At 37.2% G+C, this 24,031-nt stretch overlaps 1 protein-coding gene across 4 annotated transcripts in view; it reads right to left on the bottom strand.

The window, feature by feature from the left end:
• Nucleotides 1–2,957: 2,957 nt before the first annotated feature.
• FCHO2 (FCH and mu domain containing endocytic adaptor 2) overlaps nucleotides 2,958–24,031 on the bottom strand; it is an 81,149-nt gene continuing 60,075 nt past the window's right edge. For 2 of the 4 annotated variants that reach the window (XM_071425184.1, XM_071425185.1), the window contains 9 exons: nucleotides 23,567–23,670; nucleotides 20,610–20,739; nucleotides 15,214–15,325; nucleotides 14,478–14,633; nucleotides 13,454–13,586; nucleotides 10,471–10,670; nucleotides 8,315–8,379; nucleotides 5,782–5,946; nucleotides 2,958–5,554 (listed from right to left, as the gene is read on the bottom strand). In XM_071425184.1, the coding sequence (XP_071281285.1) occupies nucleotides 5,532–5,554; nucleotides 5,782–5,946; nucleotides 8,315–8,379; nucleotides 10,471–10,670; nucleotides 13,454–13,586; nucleotides 14,478–14,633; nucleotides 15,214–15,325; nucleotides 20,610–20,739; nucleotides 23,567–23,670 (1,088 nt within the window). In that variant the 3' untranslated portion in view covers nucleotides 2,958–5,531. The remainder of the gene's footprint in view (nucleotides 5,555–5,781; nucleotides 5,947–8,314; nucleotides 8,380–10,470; nucleotides 10,671–13,453; nucleotides 13,587–14,477; nucleotides 14,634–15,213; nucleotides 15,326–20,609; nucleotides 20,740–23,566; nucleotides 23,671–24,031) is intronic. The other 2 variants (XM_071425186.1, XM_071425187.1) reach the window with 1 other exon arrangement.

Here is a 24,031-nt window from a genome sequence, read left to right as displayed (position 1 = left end):
TGGGAAACTTATTGTTTCCTGTAAGCAAAGGCTGGTACTTAGGTGAGTGCAGGAGTGACAAGTTCTAGCTCATAGCTAGGTGGACAGAGAACACATCCTCCACGTTTTCCCATCATATTAAAGACAATACTTCTATTTTGAGAAGTTTGATAGTCTTCTCAAGTATCTTGCAAAAATGCCAATAAAGTAACTCTAATGACCCATCATCATGAATTTCATTTAATTTTCAACTCCTCTATTGGAAAGTTGTGGCAAATACATATTCTTCCCTTAATCTGCAGGGAACACTTGTGCCCACATTAATTTTTCCCTGTAATTTCCCTATTCTCTCTCCTGGGAGTGTAGTGCTTGCTCTATGCTACTCTATTCTACCTAAAGAAATTATGCCAGACTAATAGTGGTTGTCTGAGGGCCGAGTTTCTTGTGCTAGATGTACAAGATGCAGTTTTTACATTGAGAAATCTTCTGCATTTTAGTCCCCAAATAAAACTAAATTTATTCTGTAATCTCACTAGAAGCAGGGATCCAATCTACTGTTTTCAATCAGATGACTCAGAGCATGGAACTGTGATTTCAGCAGGGCAAAAGGCGTGGCTGCACTTGGCCCACCCATGGGAACAGACTGGTGAGACTTCAGAGGGATGTCAGCTGCAGAGATGGCAGATCATAGACTGCAACAGTCCTCCTGCATTCATGTACCCGAGTGCTTGCAGTGTGCTGTCAACCTAGGAAGTGCTCAGAAGTGAGAAGGGACTCATGCAAACAGGCCAAGGGATTCTCACCTGAGAAGGAGAAACTTGCATTGAAGAATGAAGTCAGGTGCTTAGGGGCTTATCATTCTGTCTGTTCTCTGTCTTTGATTCTCTGTCTAAGTGCATGGTCCTGTAAGGCGCCAGAGAAAGAGAGTTCAACAGAGATGGAAGGTGAACAACAGTTTTTGAGCTTTTGAGTTGGGCTTTGGTTTTCTTCCACCCCTGCATTAGCGCATCTTACCTGGATGCAATTCTTTGGTACTAACATTGGGGCAGCCTTAACATTTCTGACTGTTCATATAACCTACCAATGACAAGAGTGGGAAACAGAAGGGAAGCCTGTGGATATTATAAAGAGCTTATCAAATAGCAAAGGAAGAAGGGACATCTGGAGGGGAGAATCAACAATTATTATAAAAATGGGCTGCTTCCTTAACAGGATGGAGTCATTTATTATATAATATTATTTGAGTCATTGCTGAACACATTACCCCTGCTAACTTTCTGGAGTAGAAAACATGACTTAAGAGCTGAGAACTTGAAGAAAACAGATTAGGACATGATAAAAGGAAAAGTTGAATAATCAGAGTAGTGAAATTGGCATGATTTACAGCTTATGATTATTAACTTTTTTAAAAAACCTCCTGAGTAATAGTAACTAAGTTACAGAACAAGATCGTTAGAAAGAAATTCAGCTGGAACAATGACAAAGATAGTTTAGGTTACAGTAATTAAAGTAGCCATCGCAGATTGAAAAACAAAAAGTATTCCAAAGGAAGTGAAAAAAAGCAGTTACAGAAAATGCAGAATTAGAGTTCTAAATGTTCAGTAAGTACTCCAGAAGAGGCCTCTTCTTTTAAGACTGTATGCCTTATATTGGTTATTGAATGAACTAATGGAGAATCCAAAAATCAACATGTCAGTAAACATGGAGGTCAAAGTGAGCTGAGCAGAATACTTACTGGTGTAATAATATGTAGAATCAAAGATAAAAATTATGTTTTCACTTGAGAGACTTTTTAATCAGTCCAATCAATGGCAACTCAACTGTAGATGTGTTATCTGATGCTTTAGTACTTTGAACTGTTTTTAGCTTATGCTATGCTTGGAGGAATTCCTGATTTTTTCTCTTGCATGCTCTTAAGTATAATTTCCCTTTCATAACAACTGAAATGGAAACCAATTATGTATGAATTGCAAAACTTAAGATAGGCATCTTAACATCTGTGTATCTTAAGCTTTGCAAACATACAAGACTTGAAATGTAATACTTTTTGCCATGATGCAAGATCTTGTTTTTATGTTAGATAGCAAAACTTGCCGCAGTTGTAACTCTCATGCTGTTCCAGTTCATAATCAAATACCTTAGCTCCTTCAAATACCCTACATAAATGTTATTTGGCAGAGCTAGAGATAGGTTTCCCTGAAAAACTACCTGATTGTGTACTTAGATAATCACAAACCTGCTTGGACAGTAGAGATCCAGTTTGCAGCAGTTGTGAGCAGTATGTGGGTACAAGTCAAGTGTTAACAGAAGTGCCAGAGCAGCCTCGGTCAGATCTGTTACACTTTTAAGTTCAATGAATAGTAGAAGAACTGAGCAGCACCTTTTTACATTTCTAACCAATAAATGAGGTGCTGGGGGATCAGAAAGCAAATGGCACATTAGCTCTCCAAGGCTTAGCCTGTTCTTTGGCCGGTGAAGACCAGACTACTGTGTTAGATGGACCAGTCTGACCACTAAGTACTTGTGTTGTTCATTCCTGCCTACCAGAAGATAAGAATCAAGCCCTTGGACTATTGCTTTCCTGCATGACAAGAATGGTACCTCTATGGCAGTGATATCCAACCAGCTGAGAAAGTGAATTAAATAAGTCATTACTTACTAAGCCTCTGCAGGCCTTGGGATTAGTAGGAACCAAACAGATTCAAAAACATTTGTTCAGTTTCAGCTTCTGTTCTGTGCTCAAAGCTTAGAAGGACTAAACCATACAGACTGCTGGAGAAGTACTAAATTGTCTACTCTTTTTGACTGGTGAACATTAGAAATCAGAAGGAATTACTTTAATCTTGTCACTAGTTCTTCTCCTGCACACACAACGTTTATAGGCTCATAAATGAAGACAATGTACAGCATTTGACAGCACTATTTACAGACAGCAGCTCATGTCCACGAGTCAAGATTTTTCTCATAAACATATCCAGTTTTGCCTAATCTAATTTATTAGTGAAGCGAATCAATTTAGTAAAGGCATAGGGCACTACAGACATCTCAGACATTACAGTTTAGTAAAGATGAAATGTTCTAGAGAAGTCATCTTTCCATCCACCTTCTTTATGATGATTTTAAATATACAAAAGAGTTCATAATGATCTCTACCCTTTATCACTTAAAAATGAGTATTTTCAAATGTTCAATCCAGGCATGGTTTTTCTCTATTAGCTTATTGCTTAGAAGAACTTTACTGCAAAAGTACAGGCAATATAAATCAGTATTTAAATTATATATTACATGTTTATTATGGGTGCAAATTTTTAAAATTTACATTTTATGAAAATTCAGAGTATTTACAATTTTTGAAAGATAAACTTGTATGTTCTAATTTACAGTCTAATGTAGTAACAATTCATAAAAATTCAGATCCTTTAGAGTTGTGTTCACAAATTAATTTTCTTAGGAGGCAGCTACAAGGGATATTGCTGTATACACAAGCAAGAACCAGCTTGCTACATAAGTTTTTTTATTTTAAATCAGATAGCTACACATACTTTTTACATTGTTTTTGAGTTTCTTTACAAAATGTCTATATAAACTTGTATGGCTTCAAAATTGTAACCTGCACCCAAAGCAAATGTATGAAAAACACCAGAATGAAGGCTAGCTTAAAAGTGCTGAAACATTAACTACTTCATTTATCTTAGAAATTAATGTAATACTTGATTAAAAATAGCAATAATAGATTTGGGTTTTCATTAATAAAATGTTGTGTTAATCAGTTTGATTGTAAAACAGGTTACAATTAAAATTCCAATAAAAAGACCACCATTTTATGAGTTGTAAATTTATCATCAATAAGATTAGCAAAATATAGGAACCAAATATACTCTTCCAATCAAATCTACAGTACACTATGTTCTTAGCACTAACAATGAAACTCTCACCGGCAAAAGTGTCTAGAGTACACAACAATTTATGCAGCTTCTACAAAGGCATAATTTCTTGTAAAGCTTCAGCAGACCAATTCATTACTGGTTTTGCATGAATTAACTCAAACATGTTTTACTGTTTCAATAGAGAATTTGAAATACATACTGGTATGCTAAATGTTCATTTGAAATTGCCAAATGCAGGTTATTGAATTATTTTGCCCCAATGCTTACCATTTCAACATTACAAAAAAAGCTTGGTAATACAAATACATAGAAAATTTTCTAAATTAGTGACTTGCTTAAAAAATTGTTACTGATGTGTCAATTCCCTGTGCTTAGGCTGTAGCAAGCAGATTAGATTACAATACAAATATTAAAATTGGTAGCTATAAAAAAAAAATGAACACACAACAGGATTTGTCATCCTGCAGCCATAAAATATTCTTTACAATGTCTCCTGAAGTACTATGTGTACATTCACATCACACATCCCCAAAACCACTCGAAGTCTGAAGACTTATAGGCAAAGCAAAGAGTAATGCTGTTTGCTTTTAGAAGTTTGTTTTTCCTATCCTCACTGATTTTTCAGATTCTCCTCTTTGGTGACATTAAAATTAGTTAATTAAAAAGTTTCCGAGTACTGCATGATGCAGCTCCCTTTATTAAAACCACATTTAATTGCAATTATTCATTGAGGAAATAATTCAGTGTTTTAAATTTCTTTTAAAACAAACTACAGTTTTTGCAAACCTGCCTTCTAAATAAATTGCAGTAAAAAGAATTTTTATAAAGTTCTGTGCATAATACAAACGCCATGCTTTCTTGATGAAGAGCCAAACTTTGAAAAAGGAAGTGAGGCACATGAATATCAAATTGGATAGGCACAGGCATTTTTAAAAGGCACAAAAGTTATGCAATTAATATAAAAATAAATTAAATCTACTGCATTAACTCAAACAATAACAAGGCCCAAAAAATTTTACTAACTGCAGAAGTAAATCTCTGCTGTGTTTTGCAATTTGTAACACATTGCACTTAGTTAAAAAAAACCCTATATGAAACAACTTACATTTTAATAATATATGAGACATGGGCATCAAGTTATTTTTATACATCTCTAACTCAGCTGTTCTTGTGGTATGAATGGAAAGAAGAACTACACAAGACATAGCCTCTATCTTTATAAACTGTCAATTAAAAGCTGGCAATTAAAGAATCTGAAAAATGAGTATTACTTCTGAAAAGCTCAAATATTTCTTACTAGATCCCCTATATTTTAGGTTTATTGTTTACAGTACAACATAAAATTTCATACTTCCATTACAACTGTGGATTACTATTTTGACTTCATCTATATAAAGTTACTAATTTTTCAACAAATTTTCCCAACTATTGCAGTTGATCATTTACAGACAGTGTTGAAGTTAACTTCAGTGCTATTGTAAAGTAATAAAAGGTTTTCAAAATGACTCTTAAAAGTGCATTTACTTTCTGTAGTTTAGCCTCAAAGTAAGTCAATATTTTTAAAAATTAATGCATGTTAAAATAGTGTTTGAAAATGGAGAGGGCAGAGTTCCTATCGTCACAAGTGTTTCTTGCACTCCTGATCCAATGACTTTCACAGGTACATCAACAGTCTGCCATATACCGTCCTGAAAAACAAAGGTAAATTTTTTGCAGTCAACAGATGAACCAGATTTTGTCAATATTTTCCTTGGAGCAGTCTGAATAACTGTGGAAAAACAAACTGACTTGTCAGAAGTGTTTCAATAAAGAGTAACTATTTATACATCACTCATTAAACAGTTTCATATTTTAGAATTTAACACTAGAGAATATATAACATTGATTTGAACATATAAGCATGTCAGTGTCTTACCAGTGGCAAATCTCTTCTTAAGAAGGGAAAGCCGATAGCCAGTGCCTACGAGTTCCACATCTGCTCCTGAAAGGGTGCTTCCTTCACTGATGAATTGCACTGCAAGTGTTGCTGGTTTACTGGGTCCTCCTGAAAGCTCAAATTTTGCCCTGAGGGATCCAGAACCTATAAAAACAACAAAACTGAGAGGCTGATTGTTTTGCAAAAACAAAAGGATCTCTCCAAATTTTTAGTAGTAAGAAGTGAAACTAATATGGTGACCTCTGACATCTATTCCCAGTGGCAGTCCTATATACACTTTCAAAAGAGGTAAGAGTACAAATCTGTTTTATCCAATAGTCTGCAAGATTATCCAAAATGTGGGTATCAGCCTGGTAATCACTTACTAATCTGACTGGTCCCTATAATAATTTATACTTGCTGGTCTCTAAGTACTTACTACCATCTATCTTGTGGTAGATAGTATCTGATTGATAGATAGGAGATACTATCTGCCTTTCACTAGCAGAACATTTAAGAGTTGTCTTGATCAATCTGGATGAAAGTGCATAAACAAAAACATTGGAAGAAATGCAGTTCTACAGTAATGCACCCAGAGGAAAGAAATTACTATGTTTCCAATAAAGACAAGATCTGATTAAATACCTCTCACAAATTTCAGTTGATTTTTTCAGAGACAGTGGTGAAGTGGTATCACTTTGATAGTACTATAAAGCAATAATAGATTTAAATACATTTCTGTGGGCAATGAAAGGCACTTTTAAAATCCCCTCATTGCTACTACTTTTTAGTTTTAAACCAGGTCTTTTCTTGCTCTTGCAAAGTGTGCTGGGAAAATGAGATTTAAATTAAAATTAATGGAATAATTTTACTTTAAAGCAGCTTGCTATTCCTATCAATAAGAACTGCTAAATTACAAGGAAAGTTAGTAACAGAAATGGTACTGAGCTAAAAGCAGGAACTAAAAGATATTGTTTCACACAGCAGCTTGTTCTTCATAAATTTAGCTTAAGATCAATTTCATTTCTTCAGTAGGTCTGCCTTATTCAGAAAACTGGAGATTCTTTCTACTCCAGCTATGGAAACTCATATATTCAAGTGCTTTGACAGCGTGTTCTGTGTTTTATCTCTCTCCAGCTGACAGATCACATAATGTGTGGGACCATAAAAAGCCTCCTTAAATTTTATCATGCTGTCCACCAGGAGAAAAGACTTGAATACACTTGTCCTGACATTGACAGTGTTTGTCCAACTTCTCCCTTTGCTTCTATAAGTGCAAGATCAGCACAATATTGCTTCCTCCTGAACTGGGAGTACTATACATGTTTAAACTCAAAGAAAAGGGGAGGAAAAGATGGTGGGAAGAGAAGGAATACAGCAGAAGTGGTGGGATATGTGCAACTCTGCTGTCAACATACAAGATGCAAACTGGATCACTAGTAGTCAATTCTGTGCTGTTCTGCAGGTGTAAAATTCCTCTTCATCTGGCTGCATTTGTGTTTCCTTTTAAAAGAAGTCACAAAGTTCAGAAAAGAGAAGGGGAAAAGAAAAGGAAGAGGGCTAATCCGATGTAGTGAAGACAAATGGCAAAGAACTGTGAGGTTAGTGAAAGACAAAGTACACTAGACTAGAGGAATCACCTGTGTTCAGTAAAATTCTCTCTGATTTTCTTTCAATGATAACCACAACTTTGGAGCCTTTGCAGCAATAGAAGTTGTCTTCTCTTTCCATGCTTGTGGTTTCTGTATGAAACCAGTCACATTTACAGGCAAATCTGTGATTTCACAATCCTCTTCACTAAATTCTTAACAGGACTAAAGGCCTTTCCTTTACCTTAGCAGTTCATTTCTCCACAGAGGCTGAGGACAAGATGTTTTAGCTGCTGTACTACTTCACAAAAATACTGCACCTGCAGAGACTGCAGGGGTTGTGACATCAACTACAGCTCAGAGAATGGCACTGGGCAGAGGACAATTATTGGTACCTTATGCAATACTGTATAAATTACCACTCTGAGCAGATGTTCATAGATTAAGTCTTTTCCTGGAGTCATTATGGTCAAAACCGAGACTCAAAATGTTGGTCAAGAATAATATATCTAAACTCAGGACTTTTGGATTTTTTTTTACTCCCAGTTCTTCCACTTACCTCCTTCTAATGTATTTAAATTATCTATGTGTGGAAAGACACAGATATTAAACTTATTTTCATTTGAGTAGCTGCTCACTTCCAAATTGCATGAACACAAAAATTTCCTATCCTATCTAAACTGTATTTTAGAACTATTAACTGTTTTCAGGGTACTTCATTATTGTCCCTTATATAGCTAATAATTAAATTTATATTTTGATATCTCACTCATAACAGAACCTCTCAGGAGGCAATTAATTGAAAAGAAGGTGAACTAGTAAACAGGTTACAGCATAAGAAAATGTGTAAAAAGGAATGAAGAGAGCATAGAGGCTAAAATAATCACCTGTTTACTGATAAAAATTGTCTGTACAAGAAAGCAAAACAAAAGAGTTCAACTTGCCTCCATTCTCAGACTTCTCTGAAATGCTAGATATTTTCCAACATGCTTTCATCTGGTCTGCATTCCTGTAAGAGAATGGTAGGTTAGTTACAAACTACTGGGTTTAGAACTTTATTTCCCTTGATTTACACTGGTATATTACAAACATCTCTAAATGGAAGCCCATAAAAATATTTGCATATTTTAAGGTAAGTCTGTGGAAAACTACAGGAGGAAAAGAGGAAAAGAGAAGGGTGTGTCTGCATCACTCCAGAGCAGTGAGCTCAGAAGAACACACTCCATTACACATTTTACACAGTAATTTTTTACACATATAGCACTGTCCTGTGTCCACACCTATGGCTCCAAAATTCAAACCCCTCTGCAGTCTGAAAGGGTAAGTTACTCTGGAAGCAGTCTGGAAGCTATGCCTTGATGCTTCATGATGAAGATAGAATGGGGAGCAATGTTGACTGTTCTCTCCAAAGTGAGAGTCCTGAGAGCATGAATTTTATTCCATTTCCATTCTAGTAAAACTAACTGGCATCCGTAACATTCTGTTCAAGCTAACTTCAGACACTGTAAAGGGCAGAAAGGGTACTAAGAGCTCACAGGGCATTTTAACTCCTGGAGGAGTTTCTAGCAGTTGCATTAAAGGAAAGTCAACAACTTAAAGCTGTGAGCAGCATGAAGTGCTGATAGGTTTGAAATTCCTCTTGCCACTGATGTAGCAGGACTGAAATGCTCACATAAGTAGCATATATGGTAGCATTTACTCACAGGAAGTCAAGCTATAGAGACCTTTTTTCCTAAAAAAAGACCAAAACCCCACCACCCAGTCCACTAGATGGAACAAATACTATACCTGCCTGGGACATAACTGAATTTTTTTCCTTTGGTCAGCTTGCCAGGCTCGAAATTCTGGGTCTTGAAAGCTGCCTACATGAATTCACTAATGCAACTATCCCTAAGCCTTCCCAGCTAACACTGCGTGTTCTGGATGGGTGTTCCTGCTTTCACTCCAGCTTCATTACAGTGGAAAAAGCTTAGGCAGGGTGACTAGCTTCACCACAGTGTATTAGTGTGGTTCAGATAGGATACTAAACATGTTCTTGTTCAAAACAAGCTTACAATTTGGTTAGAAGTACTGTTTCCTTAAAATACCAGGTCAAGAAGGATTCAATCCTGTAAGGAATTTTTTCTATTACTATTTTTCTAATTTATTCTATTACTATTACTAATTTTCTCTATTACTACATTGTCCAATAAACACCTGTAACTGTATTGCCTCCAGAAACATCAGAATCCACCCAAATAAATGCATCATGTTTATTTTTCTTTTAAACCTTGCTCTGTAAGGTAAACTGATCTATAAGAAATAAGGTTAACAAAGCCTAATGTGCTTTAACTTGGTGTTCTTTGCCCTCTTCACATTAAAAAGACCATTTTGGGAATAAACAGTCCAGGATTTATGTTACAGTTGGACAAGTATGTACATGCTGCACAGGCACAGTGATTAAATTCTGCTCACATTTGCTCCAGGGCTGTACTACTCTGTCTAGTCTCACTACCATCCACTTGTTTCCACAAACTTGTAACATAATTTCCTACTACTTATGTCTGACTTTGAAGTGCTACTGTAAATGCAGGCTCAGAAGGTGGTGGCAGGTAGCTGCTTGTCTAATAATCTGCATGACACTTAAATTGCGAGATAGTGCTACCCGGCTTATGGAGAGCTCCTCAGTTACTCAGATTTGTTTTAAACTTCTATTTCCATTAGAAGTTAATTTTTATGTTAGAACTATCAGGAAAGTTTTAAAAAAGCTACCTTTCTGCTACTTTTACTATATAATCCCCTTATAAGAATACATCGTTACACACAGAGAGAAAATATTTTTTAACCACTTCAAATTACTGTATTAAAATTGTCTATTCTATCAGACAAAAGAAAGCAAACATTGGAAAATTCATAAAGGCGTGTATTATTACACAGTTGGGATGGGTACTCACTCAGTTTATGTGAACTGGAGGCACGTGATCTCTGTTTTAGACCACAAAATACCTAGACATTTGATACTACACATTTTGCTATTTCTTCCTGTGAAATTTTTCAGGCTATGACACTAAAGAATGCACTGAAATGTATCTGAAAAAATACTGAAAAGAATTAATATTACCATTTTGCAGGTGGAAGTGACTGCATGTTTATTACTCCTCCATCTACTGGTACCACAACCTGGACATTAGACAGCATACTAGGCACATTCATAGACTCTGGATTGTATTTATAATCCACTCTCACATCAGTAGTGCTAGCATCACATTTCCAGTAAGTTGCAAGATTCAGTGGAGTGGACTGTATGCCATTAGAAGATACCTGTAAAAGAATAAACCATTGAAAACAATTAAGATATCCACCTTTTGGGCAGAATTAGGGGATGATGGTAATTAAGATAAGTCTCAGTGCTGACAAAATATCAAGAGAACAATTGACCTCTTAATCACAGAATTTGGAAGACTGTTGCCTAAAGGAATTCCTGTTATTTTAATTTTAAATTAAAATACTTGAAGAAAAGGTTTGAACTCCCTCTGGCCTATGTTACTCCTTCCTGCTCTTTTATAACTTTTTGTAAGGTTTGTTTTTGTTCTGTTCTGCCTTATGCAAGATGCATGCTTACAGCAAAATGACTTCTTCCTTAGGAGTTGTGTGCTGTGCCAATTCAGCTGCCCAACCAGGCAGCACCAGAGAACAATCAATACCTGTCACTGTGGGGCAGGCAGCCAGCAGAATAGTTCTTACCTCTTCAAAGCATTATTTTCCTGCTGCAGGAGGGCAAAATGCTGCTTCTGTAGCTGAGCTCATTCTACTGTGCTGATGCATCTCAACCACCTTCTCAATCTGTTGGAGGAATCTCCTATGTCCTGATGTGCACTCTTGCCTTTTTTTGTCTGCCCAAAACTGTTTTTATTTGTCTGGGTTTCCATGTGCCAATGCCTCATTTTTATAAGAATACACAGTACTCATTTCAGCAAACCAAATGTTTTTTCCTCCCACCTTTCTCAAGAAATTTGTGTGCCTAACATGCTTTTTGCAGGTTCAGTATGTCAGGATTTTAAACCACACTAGGCAGATGTGGAAACAGGTATGAACAGCTGGACTATTTTCGGGGTTTTTTCAGAGTAGTTTTCAGGGTAATTTTCAGTGTTTTTTTGTTGTGCAGACAGTTGTCTCAGATGTTCAAACATTTCAAGGCAGGCCTAGAAAATCTCTGTCCTCCCTTTGAGGTGAGTATATCTTGAATATATTTTATTAACAGCCAGAACATCATCTCACTGATGCACCAAATGGCAGAAGTTGATAGAGACCTCCTGGAGGCTGCTCATGTAGGGCCACCTCTAGCAGGCTGCCTAAGCTCCGTACAACTTCTGAACACTTCTAAGAATGGAGACTCCACTACCCCTCTAGGCAACCTGTGCCCAGTGCTCAGCCACTGTCACAAGAAAAATAGCGGTGCTGGCTGTTCAGAGGGAATTTCCTGTGATTCAGCATGTATCCATTGTCTCTGATTCTGACACTGGGAACCAGCAAAAACAGCTTAACTCTGTCCTCTCTGTGCCCTCTCAGGTATTTATACATATTGGTGAGATTTCCCTGAATTTTCCCTTTTCCAGGCTCAGGAGTCCCAACACTCTTAGGTTTTCTTCATGGGACAGATACTCCAGTCCCACCATCATCTTCGTTGCCCTTTGCTGAACTCTATCCAGTCTCATTAGCAATGAACCCAGAACTGAACACAGCACCCCAGGTGTGGTGTTTCCAGTGTTGAGTGGAAGGATCCTCTCCCTTCACTCACTAGCAATACCTAGCCTAATGCAGCTCAGGAGACCATCCAGGAGAACATCTGCTGCCTTTGCACATGAGCAGCGAATTGTTTTGGCTCATGTTCAACATGGTCACCCACAGAACCCTCAGGTCCTTTTCTGCCATGATAATTTCCACTTGGTTTCCCCAAGTGTACTTCTTGTTGAACTTCATGAGGTTCCTCTCAGCGCATTTCTGAAGCCTGCTGAGCCCCCTGAGGAGGGGAAAATAATCCTCTGGTTTATCCCGAGGGCCATCCCCATTTGGTATCATCAGCAAACCTGCCAAGGATTCATACGCTCCATCCCATCATTCTGATCATTAATGAAGTTATTAAACTGTAAAATCAATATACCCCCTGGGGGTCAGTTCACCTCAGTGTCTGTTCATCCAGCCTGTTGTTCACCAGCTTCTCTATATGGATTCTGCAGTAGGTGGGGTGGAAGGGCATCCTGAAGGCTGAGCAGACAATATCTATCTACTGCTCTGCCCTCATCCACAGAGGAAGTCATGTCACCACAGCAGTTTGTCAGCTTGGTCAAGCCTGACTCACACTCAGTAAATCCATTCTGACTACTGTTCTATTTCTCATTGTGGGAAATCAGAATGTCATACTTCTCAGATAGAATCACAGAATGGTTTGGGTTGGGAGAGACCTTAAAGATCATACAGTTCCAACCTACCCTCATCAGGGCACAGACAACTTTCACTAGATAAGGCTGCTCATAGCCGTACCCAGTTTGGCCTTGAATACTGCCAGGGACAGATGGGGAATACAAAATGTCTCTGGGCAACTTGTGCCAGTGACTCACCACCCACTGAGTAAAGACTTTTACCTTAATATCTAATCTAAACTGACTCTCTTACAACTGCAAATCAGAGCCATGCATTAAAATTTATCAGTGACAGCATCCAAAGTGTAGGCAATTGCAAAATCAAAGACAGTACTACAAATGATAAGAAGTTCCCATCAAATTTTTTAAAGGAGAATTTGACTTTGCTGAAAAATATCAAAAAAAGCAGTGTTTGAAGCTTGCTTGTAGGATTGACCTGAAGCATTAGTAAGCTGAAACAAGCCCTGTATCTTAGGGAATGACAAGAAACATAATGTGCTAAGCATGGGCAGAGTCTATGCATTTTAAGTAGAGATGAGGGATGACAGTTCACCTCTATGCTGACAAATAATAATTCTTTAAATTTCTGAGTATATATATATGAGTATATATATACTATATATACTATATATGTATATATAAAAATATATATATTAAAATTTTCAAAAGGATAAAAGTGTTTACCTGATACTTTAGAACATCCACATTGTAATAGGATGCAGATGGATTCTGCTCTGATAATTTCTTGAGGTAGACAGTTATAGCTTGCATGTTCATCCAAAAGTCTTTAGTACTGGAGTCACTTTGTGACTGATCACTGCAAAGAAAGATCACTAATTAGGGGTGAAATATTACACCAGTCATTCAAGAATACCAGACATTTTAACCTTTTTTGGCAAAATATGCTTTTTCAGTATAATTCACTTTGTCAGATACATCTCTGCTAACATTTCAGTTATAAACTGTCATGTCAAACAGTGATTAAATTTAATTTTGTATGAACTAACAAAAGGAAATTAAATACAAAAGAATACGTGCATATGGTTTGATTTATTATTTTAGTAATTAAAAAAGTACAGCATTAAAAAACATTTAGCTTAGTGTTGAAGTAATTTCTCCAATAAATGAAACAGAAACTACTCAATTTAAGTGGTTTTCTGCTAAAAAAATTCCAGCTTTTCTATTTTTTAGGAATCAATATCTCCAAGTGCAATTTCAACAATTATCCTACTTGATCAGCAACCTTTTTTTCTACAAATTCTTCCAAGCATGATGCTACACATCTGAGAGACAGTTAAGAATCTGATTAATGTAATGATTCAGCTTTAAAATACACTAGTAGATGGCAAATGAGATTACATGAATCTCCTACTATTTGTTTTCCATTTAAGCCTACTATTTCATAATTAAGTTTTACCATTATTACTACTGTGTAAAGAAATTATTTATTAAATGCATATGAAAACACAGACACATTTACAAACTATTTTTTATGGCTCCTGTTATACTCAGCACAAATTTTAAGTCCAGTAGTCACTGAGATTTTTAATAGTGGCAGTGGAGAGAGAGAGAACTAAGCTGAACAAGATTAATTCAGAAAATTAAATTACATGTAATTCAATCAACCAGACTGCAAAGAATTCCGATTTACATACACAACAATTCTACAAATTATGTAGCTTACAATTATGTTAAAAAAAACCAAAACCTGTATACAAGTTGTGCATTTGGAAGAATCTGCTCTAGTTTGCTCGTGTTTTTCACCCTGAAGCAGAGCACAGCAGGAGATGGGTTGCTGGTGAATACTTTAATAATCCCACTTGGGAATGATATTGTCATATCACCAGTAATCTTCACAATACATCTAGAAAAGAATAAAAGATCAGCTTCATTGCAACTCATTAACTGCCTAATTTTAAAGCAACCACTGTAATTTCATGATCTTATGAACTGAATTTAAAACAGAAAATCAATCTCAAATGAGGCCAATGTGACTAGTACTGCCACTTTCAGCTTGGAAGTAAGATGAAATAAGAAATAAAAAAATTTAACTGCTTAAGCATACAGTAGTCTTGGATATTTTTCAAGCTTTGAAAACATGGCAATACGGCTCTGCCTAGGCAAGGCCTAAGTAGCATAGCAATGGATGTCACAGGGAAGGAAGTGCTTTCAGCTGCACAAAATTACATGTAATACCTACCTGACAATGATAAAAACCCTTGTCATTTTCTGTGCTGTCACTGAACACATTTGTGTAAAGCAGGTATATATGAACTCCTGGCAGGATGCAGGCCATTACAGAGCAATAAGCCCCATTCATACCCAGAGAAAAAAAAACCCTTTTAATTCCCCTTCTCATTCCCCTCCCCCAGTATGAAAAGTAGACCCATTGTCTTTTCTCATTGTAACTCAATACATTCAACACAATTCACTATTTAACTAACTTTGTGGGATCTGCTCCTTTAAAGTAGGCGTTAACAGATTCAGTAAGAGCTACTGCAACAGGCAAGGTGTCCTGGTTTCCAAGGCTGACGGGGCTGGGACCACGTGAAACACCTAGAATACATACAGTGTATAAATTTAATTTTCAAAAAGCTTAGTAGATTTCAGAATGGTTGACTACATCTGTAATTTTCACAAGAGTTTACACCAACATCACAGTCTCAACAGAGGTATTACTTGTAAAGTGTGTAGAAATAGATAAACATAGTACAATACAATAGTACCACCAAAATGCTGCTCAGCAGCATAAGAACATAGGTATGACTATTGGTATGACATTATGTAAATAGACAGAAAGGAGATAGATGAACACTGCATTAAAACGGCTATCGGTGGGGGTGAAGTCAACAGACCCAAAGCAAACTGAACAGAATGCTTTAAAATAAAGATCCCTACTGTATGCTTTTTTATATGGAAAAATGCATGATAAAATGGTAACAGAAATACAAAGAATTCTCTTACAGTAAAAATGAACTTATATGCAAATTCATCAATATTACCCCATATAAGTGAACAGTTTAACATTCTTTTAACATTTTCAGCCAACAAACACTGCAATTCCCAAGCAGAAATTGTTGGAGAAGTCTTCACTTGTTGCTTGTGCCAACACAACACAATTCCAATATAGAGCTATATCAACCAAAACCTCATTTGAAGGCTTTTTGAAATGCGCATATACAGTTGATGAAACAGGTTGTCATGGGATTTCATTTTTCACAAATCATCACGTTTGTATGGAATATGAAAGACAATACTGGAAGTTTCTTCTTTTTTCTTAGTGCAGTACTGTAGTAGATAGCATCTTATATTTTTTGTACCATGAAAAAATGGTCTGTATCACATAGTATTACCTATCACAAAGGAGGCACAGTCTTTATCTTTTCATAATCAAATTGAAAAATTTCTCTTTCATACCACAAAGGAGAGACAAAATGCTTCTGTATAATATTGCCCATGGCAAATTAAACCTATTTACTCTAAGTGGCTGTCCTTTCTAAGCTCTTTCAGAAGTAAAAAGAAAGTTGGGGCCTTGCTCTTCACAGAGCACCTAATATCTCATATTAGACCTTAAATTAAGAGATAAGTGAATGAAGTAGTGACAGAAGACAGTCAAAGACAGGAGCTAGTCTAATTCTGCTACCTCATACCTCTCTCTCCATTACAATTTCTCACATAAGGTAGTAAAATGTTCAGAGTGCTTCTCAGTGCCATAAAAACATTTGTGCAACACTTAGGCCTCCTTAGATCCAAAAAATCTAGTCAAAAGTGTTGAAAATCAAAAATTCTTAAACGAACTAATTAGTATGATTCTGTCTAAAAACCACTGATTTATTTTTTTTTCAGTAGGTTGTTTTTCTTTATTCTTTCAGACAATACATGGATCAAGATTCTGAAGTTTTTTCTGTCCCTGAAAACTACCAATAAAAAGCTGTGATTCTCAATAGTCTCAGGAAACCATTATTTCAAGAGGCAAATATACAATAAAATTATGAATTGTCAATTACTTGAAATTCTGTTTGGTGAAATATTGAACTCCAGAATTATTCTTCAGTAAAACAAAAATGTACCTTCAATGAATGTGTCACTAGAGTTGCTGAGCTGTTTTGATGTCTTTTTCTGCCAATTCACTAAGGAACAACAAACAATTGTGGAGCAGAGGGATTACCTTGTATACAGGTGTATCAATTATTTTAAAATCTTTATCTTAATGGAATGGCCTTATGTACATTTTTATAGCAATATTTCAAAAATTATGCAGAGTAATGCAAACATATTCTTTATATTCATATTGGTAAAAGACAAACACTGTTTGCTTGACTGAAAAGTAAAATGTATTAGAAAAAATAACATGCTTTTAACTTTTTTTCAGGGAACATCAAAGCAAATATGTATGTATATATATTTCTCTGAGACCTATTTGGGGAACAACAAATGAGATCACTTCTCCCTTCTTTACTCTGCTCCCACTTTTTGACTCAAAAATCTATGCATTCTCTTAGAAACCAATAAACTGAAAAATAAATAAATTACTATTCGTTCAACAAGGCCCAGTGCTGGGTCCTGCCCTTGGGTCACAGCAAGCCCAGGCAGTGCCACAGGCTGGGGCAGAGTGGCTGCAAAGCTGCCACAGGAAAAGGCCCTGGGGGTGCTGGTGACAGCAGCTGAACAGGAGCCAGCAGTGCCCAGGTGGCCAAGAAGGCCAATGGCATCCTGGCCTGTGCCAGCAATGGTGTGGCCAGCAGGAGCAGGACAGGGATTGCTCCTCTGTACTCAGCACTGGTGAGGCCACACCTTGAGTACTGTGTCCAGTTTTGGGCCCCTCAATTCAAGGAAGACATTTTGGTGCTGGAGCACATCCAGAGAAGGGGAATGGAGCAAGGCAAGTGTCTGGAGAGTAAGTCATATGAGAAATAGCTAAAGGAGCTCAGTACATTTTGCCTGGACAAAAGGAGTGATAAGGGGAGGCCTTACCACTCTCTACAACTGCCTGAAAGAGGGTGTAGCAAGGTAGGGGACAGCCTCTTCTCCCACGCAATCAGCAACAGGAGAAGTCAAAATGGCCTCAAGCTGTGCCAGGGGAGATCCAGGCTGGACAACAGCAAGAATTTATTCACTTAGCATAGGCTACCAGGCAGGTGGTGGAGTCATGATCCCTGGAGGTGTTCAAGAAATGACTGGAGCGCTTAGTGCTTTTGTTTAATTGACAAGGTGGTGATCGTTCAATGACTGGACTTGATGATCTTGGCAGTCTTTTCCCATCCTTCGTGATTCTGTCATTTTATCATATGATACAAACATAACTGCTTGTTCTGATGCTGAAGGTCAGCAGTTTTGAAAGTCAACAGTTTTGTTGCCTTGCTGCTGAGAGTACAATTCAATGCAGCAACATTCAGCTTCAGGGTTTTCTACACATGTTGTGAGGTCTCGGACAGAAGGGAAGTGACAGAGATGCATGAAGGTATCCTAACTTCATCTCAGACTGCAGCCCAGATCAAGGCTCCAGGTCTATCACCTTTGGTATTGATGACAAACCTGGCTTAAATGCCCTGCTACCAGTCTCAGCCTGATCACCACTACTAGCTCCTGAGCTGTGCTGACCCAAGAACTAGTAACATAACCATGCAAATGGTTGCACTGACACCTTCAAAGTGCAGACCAAAACTGCAGAACAAAAGACTCCATCATTGGTCATAAAAAGGACAGCTGAATAAAGATGATAAAATGGTTTTAGTTCAGTTTAGGAACAAAGATCCAGACAGTTTTAATACTGGCAAAAGAGCTGTCATGAAAATAAAATTTATTTGAAAAAGTACAGTCTTTATTATGTCTGTCTTCTAAGATCCATTTTATATGTAAATATAGAAGCATTCTCCTAACGTGTTAGGAGAATTAGGATTGTCAAAGTAAAAATATATTCACTTTACTTGAAAAAAAGTAGTAATGACAAACTGAAGAACCAGGGCCAAGTTTCACCTTGTTTATGGAACAGGAAATTGGATAGACAGAGGACAGCATTATATAAAAGTGTTTACATCACGTTTTGGTCATTTCAGCAACATACAACTTGTTACGTACTTGAGATGTCAAGCAACTTGTATGTGCCAGATACCAAAAATATCTGGAGAAACTTGTTTCAAAAAGAAATAGAATTTTATTAGATGTAGTATATTAGGAAGATTAGTTAAGACATAAATGTGCTTTGAGTACAATACCTGGCAGTGTCTCACAAAGCTTTTCAATTGCAGGAAGATTTCGAATCAAAAGACCATTGTCTATTACAGTTAAATGAAACAAAACATTGCAAGAAAAAAAAAATTCAAGCAAAAATAGATGCTAAAAATTAATATTAAAAATATTTTGCAAATTAAATTTAAGCAAAAGCATAAAAGAAGCACTAAATTACACATGCCTTAAAGTTCAACTTGCAAGAAGATAATCAGAGTCAATTCTCCATTATTCAGAACAAATGGGGTAAGGGGAACACTGGATTGCGCAAAAGTTAAAAGAATACAGAATGTATTGCAAGCTATAGTCTCATGTCCCAAAGTACTTCAGCTTTTTGTACTGCTCTTCCCATTTTCCCAGGACTATTTAATTCATACAGTCACTGCAGATGGAACTGGCCTTACCTACTTTCCTAGGCCAGAATAATAACCAGATCAAGCTTCACTGTCAGCACATACCTCCTTACCTCCTGCCTCACCTCATGATTTCACTCTGCCACTGTTTCCAACCACACACATACATATCTCCCCAGAGCTGGGGGATATTGATGCTCTTGCCACCAATTTTTGGTTCCTTGACACCAGAGCTCAGATCTGAGGACGTGAGCCTGGATAGACTCTGGCAACCAAAATATTAGTTGTGTTTCTGCGATGCTTCTCAGCATTTGTGAAACTGGTGGATACTGAACTGTAAGAGCTAAGGTTGGGCAGAACTTAGTAGCCTCGCTTCTGCACAGGGTGGAAATGACTCCACTGCAGAACTCCCACTAGGTGCTGCACAGATGCTCTTCAGAGCTGCTGAGCCTGAGTGAGGAATCCTTGGCATCAGTAACATTTGCAGATAACTAAATGATAACCTGACAACTTGATTTAACTTGTGTCTAAAGGTGTAACTGTGTTCAGAAGTTAAATAGTTCAATACTGCTAAATAAATAAGTTAAAATGCCTTAAGCCCTGCCCTTCCCAAACTAACAAAAACCCCCAACTAACTAAAAAAGCCCCAATGTCTCCTTTTGATTTATGATAATCAAATATCAAACTGAAGCACCTTGCTTTAAAAACAAGAGAAAACCTTCTAAATTAGTGACAACACATGAAGACTTTCCTTTCCCTCTTGATCTTTGTTTAATTGTTTTGCTTTTACTGCTTAGCTTATATTCTTAACTAACTTGCAGAAAAATAAGCATTAGAACATAAAAGAACTCAGTTCTGTGAACATTTGTATTCATTGGAATTTTTCAGTATCCCTAAGTATTTGTGCACCTATACAATAACATCTTCTGAACAAATATACGATAACGTGTTGTAGTTGATGGCTATACAAAAATAGCATACCAAATAAGATGCATGGCATACCAAATAAGAATTCATGGAATGTTAATTGTGAATATTTCCCTAAAGAACATGCCATAACTGGGTCTATGGTCTAATCTCATTTAATCTACTTTCCTGTGTCTCAGTGTCATTTAGAAGCAGACATTGCGAAGAATGCTTAAGTACCTGGACTTGCATATGAAAGAACTAACTCCAATAAATGTTTCTTGCAGCAGGTGCAGCCTAGTGGCTGAGTTATCCTATTTCTCCAGTAAGATAAAATGGTTAATTAAACTTACCAACTGTAGGTGTGTTTGCTGCACTGAGGGAAGCAGAAGAGGATATAGAAGAAATGCTCTCTGCACGTGCCAAAGGAGCTGCTGGAGGTGGACTTGAGTTAGCAGTCAATGGAGGGCTGAATGGTCTAGGCTGAACAGACGATATCACAAGAATATAACACAAAGTGGTTTTAAAGACATGAACAAAATATTGTAAACAGAAAAGGTCTTATTTCATGCTCCAATCAATTTCATAATGTTTCTCGACATAGTTCTTTAATGTTTTATCTACACTAGTTTTTCATGTAAAACAGAGAACCTGCATTTTCCATTGGAGTAAATACCATTATTTCATAGATTATAGGCTTTTTTTGACAGAGCAGTCAAGTCTAATATATTGGATTATGCAACAGGCTGTCAATAATAATAACAGAACACAGTATCAGAAACCAAGACTACAGGGCTGTGTGTGTGGCAAACATAGATTTGGAGAGCTAAAGCAGAGCTACTAATAAATTGGAAGTGAGAGCGGCAGAGGGTAGTTTACATAGTTGGGATTGGAGTACAGGACCAAGAGAGGAACAGGCTGTAGGACCAGGGGTTTTCCAGCCCAGAGAACAGAAGCCTAAGAAGAGATGTATTAGCAGGCTCCTACTAGGTAAAAAGGGGCACACAAAGAAGTCAGAGTCAGGCTCTTCTAAGAGATGCAAGAGCTACAGCGAAGAAATGCCAGCCAGACTTTGGTAAAAAGTCCTTCTTGCAACCTTTTGGTAAAATCCTGAGACAGGCTGCCAGATTGACAGATTGTAAAATCTCCCATCCTGGAAATTTTCAAAACTCAGCATGGTCCTGAGCAACCTGATACAATTTTGAAGTCAGCACTTTTTTGAGCAGGCTGGCCTAGAGAACTTAAAAGTCTCTTCCATTTTAAATCTCTAGATGGTTTTAGGATACACTTAACTGTTAAGTTATTTAACTAGTGATCATACTGGGGTTAACATATCTGAAAGGGACTGAAACCCCTGAAGCATCATTTTACAGGATAACTGTAGAATCACGAATGATAAGGGGCTAATGTGTATGTCTGAAACCCTGATAGCTGCGTGACTATGGAACCAACACTTGGTTGTTTGGTAATAACAGACAAACTGTTGATAATGACCAAGGGCTGTTGATACTGATCAAGGACTGTTGGTAATAACCAAGGATTGTTGGTACAAGGCTGGCTGGTAATAACCACAGATGATTGTTAATAAGCAAGGACTGTTGGCACCAACTGAAGACGTCTGCTGATAATAACCAAGGATTGTTGGTAAAAACAAAGTGAAAAAGAACAAGATGTGGATGGAGAAGGCACTATGCAGCGGTAGGCAGCATTTTTCTGTGACGTCTTGCTCTAGCTCCTGCAGATAAGCACAAGTGCAGGAATGAGGCAGAGAAATGGGTATGGACTGGGGGGGGACAAGGCCACCCAGGACCCCCAAAGCCCTCTGACTGAATTTCAGAAAGGTCTGAAACAATGAACTGTGCATGATGACTAAATTGCATAGAAAGCAAGAAACTTAGCTCCAGGGTAGGAAAAACTGGTACTCCCAACAAGCTTAGGTGATACTTCCAGGATACTCCATCAGCTGAACTGACACTGGAACCAGGATTGGTGATCTCTCTTTCTCCCTTTCTCTTCCTGTTTATTTCATATGTTCCTTTTTCTCTTCCTTTTTTATTCTACCTCTTTATCCAGAACCCACTGTAATGCACATATATAGTAGGTCAGGGACTAACATACCAATTTCCATGTCAAGTGCATCATTTAATAATAAAACTTTGTGAGTTTTGTGGACCCTCTGACTTTAGTCATTCCTTTTGATCCCTAGCATTTGTGAATCTTGGGTATTTCCTTTCCCCTAAGGGCAGGATGTCACCGTAACTTTTTTTCCCCCATTTTATTGCACTTCTTGGCTTTGATAGAGACTATGAGAATTGTAAAAGGAATTAACATATAATGAAGACAACTGACAACCTACTACTTGTATCCAGATAGTAGTAAATTTCAAAAGCAACAGTATAAAATGAATGTAGCTTTGTTCAGGATCATACTTTATAGTAGAACAGATAAATTACATGAAGAACAGATTTCTTGAGCTAAGAGCAATTACTACAATTCTGCATTGGAAAGAGAAAAGAATTTCAAAATGAACTCTGTTCTGATCCTACAGAAAAGCGAAACAGTTTTAAAATATTCTCTCAGTTTTGTCAAAGCATAAGATGAGAATTTTGTTTGTACCAAGAATATGGTGAAAATATCTTGCTACTTTGAAAGACAATGAGAGGATTTTACCACAGGAACATTTTTCCAAGTCAGGAAGTCAAGTGAAACCTGCAGAATACTAATATTTACAGAGGAAATTAGGCATGGCCTAGTCTGATAGGCTGTTTGGTTATTTGCATTCTTTAGCACATTCCTTATCAGCAGGCGAACCCACATTGCAGGTACATGCAGACAGTGTGCAAACTCTCACTATCCTTACGGGCAGCTGCTGAGATCTACCACCTCCCTTCTCCACAAACCAGCACCAAGTGCAGGGAGAAGTCACAAGAGGGCTACTTCTGTCAACATACAATTGAAAAAAACCCCACTCATTTCCCAGAGCTTTGGTGATATCCCTAAATCAAGGGAGGTTTGTTAATAACTTCAGTAGTATTTTGTTTTTCATTATCAAATTACTGATTTGCCCAATTAAAAACATTCAGCTGATGCAAAAATTTTGGTTTGGACCTTAGGACTTGTGTTAATAATTATCTGTTGTAATAAGATAGTTATCATAAACTATTACCACACCTATTTGGCAATGTTGAAAACCTGCTTATGTGATTCCTTGAACACTGGCTATAAAGTAACTCCACTGTAACAGAGTAAATGAATGGTGTATCTGAAATCAAGTCAAAATGGCAAATAAAAAATAATAATCAATACATACTATTTCATTAATCCCACTAAGTTTCCCGGTAGACAGCTTTGGTCTTGAAGCAGGCCTTGGCGGGGGTACAATGGTGCCCACAGAAAGAGGAGTGGTGGGCCTTGCTGAAATAAAGCAAAGTTAGGAAAATATTAGAAATATCACACTGAACATAAACAGTTATTTACTTGAGTAGAATATTAGAAGTGATGTTTCTACTAGAGGTTCCTATTGTACAAGTGCCATGTGTAAAGAGTTACCACAAATCATAAGTGCTTTTAAAATAGCGCCATGTGATACCCTGAAAAGTGCATCTAAAAAACAGCATCATGGGCTTTCTCATTGCTCTCAAGTGATTTTATACCAACCACTCTTGGAAGCTTGTATGTAAAAAGAATTGTTTTTGTAAATGCAATTAATCTTAATCTTTGAGATCTCGTTACCGTCTGACATCCCACAAAAATACATTCCCATTTCTAGAAAAGC

Source organism: Agelaius tricolor, unplaced genomic scaffold, assembly GCF_023055355.1.
Source record: "Agelaius tricolor isolate 1412-34295 unplaced genomic scaffold, bAgeTri1.0.p SCAF_4, whole genome shotgun sequence".
NCBI classification, from domain to species: Eukaryota; Metazoa; Chordata; class Aves; order Passeriformes; family Icteridae; genus Agelaius; species Agelaius tricolor.
Note: the sequence above shows the minus strand (reverse complement) of the source record. Positions and strands in the feature narration are given on the sequence as shown.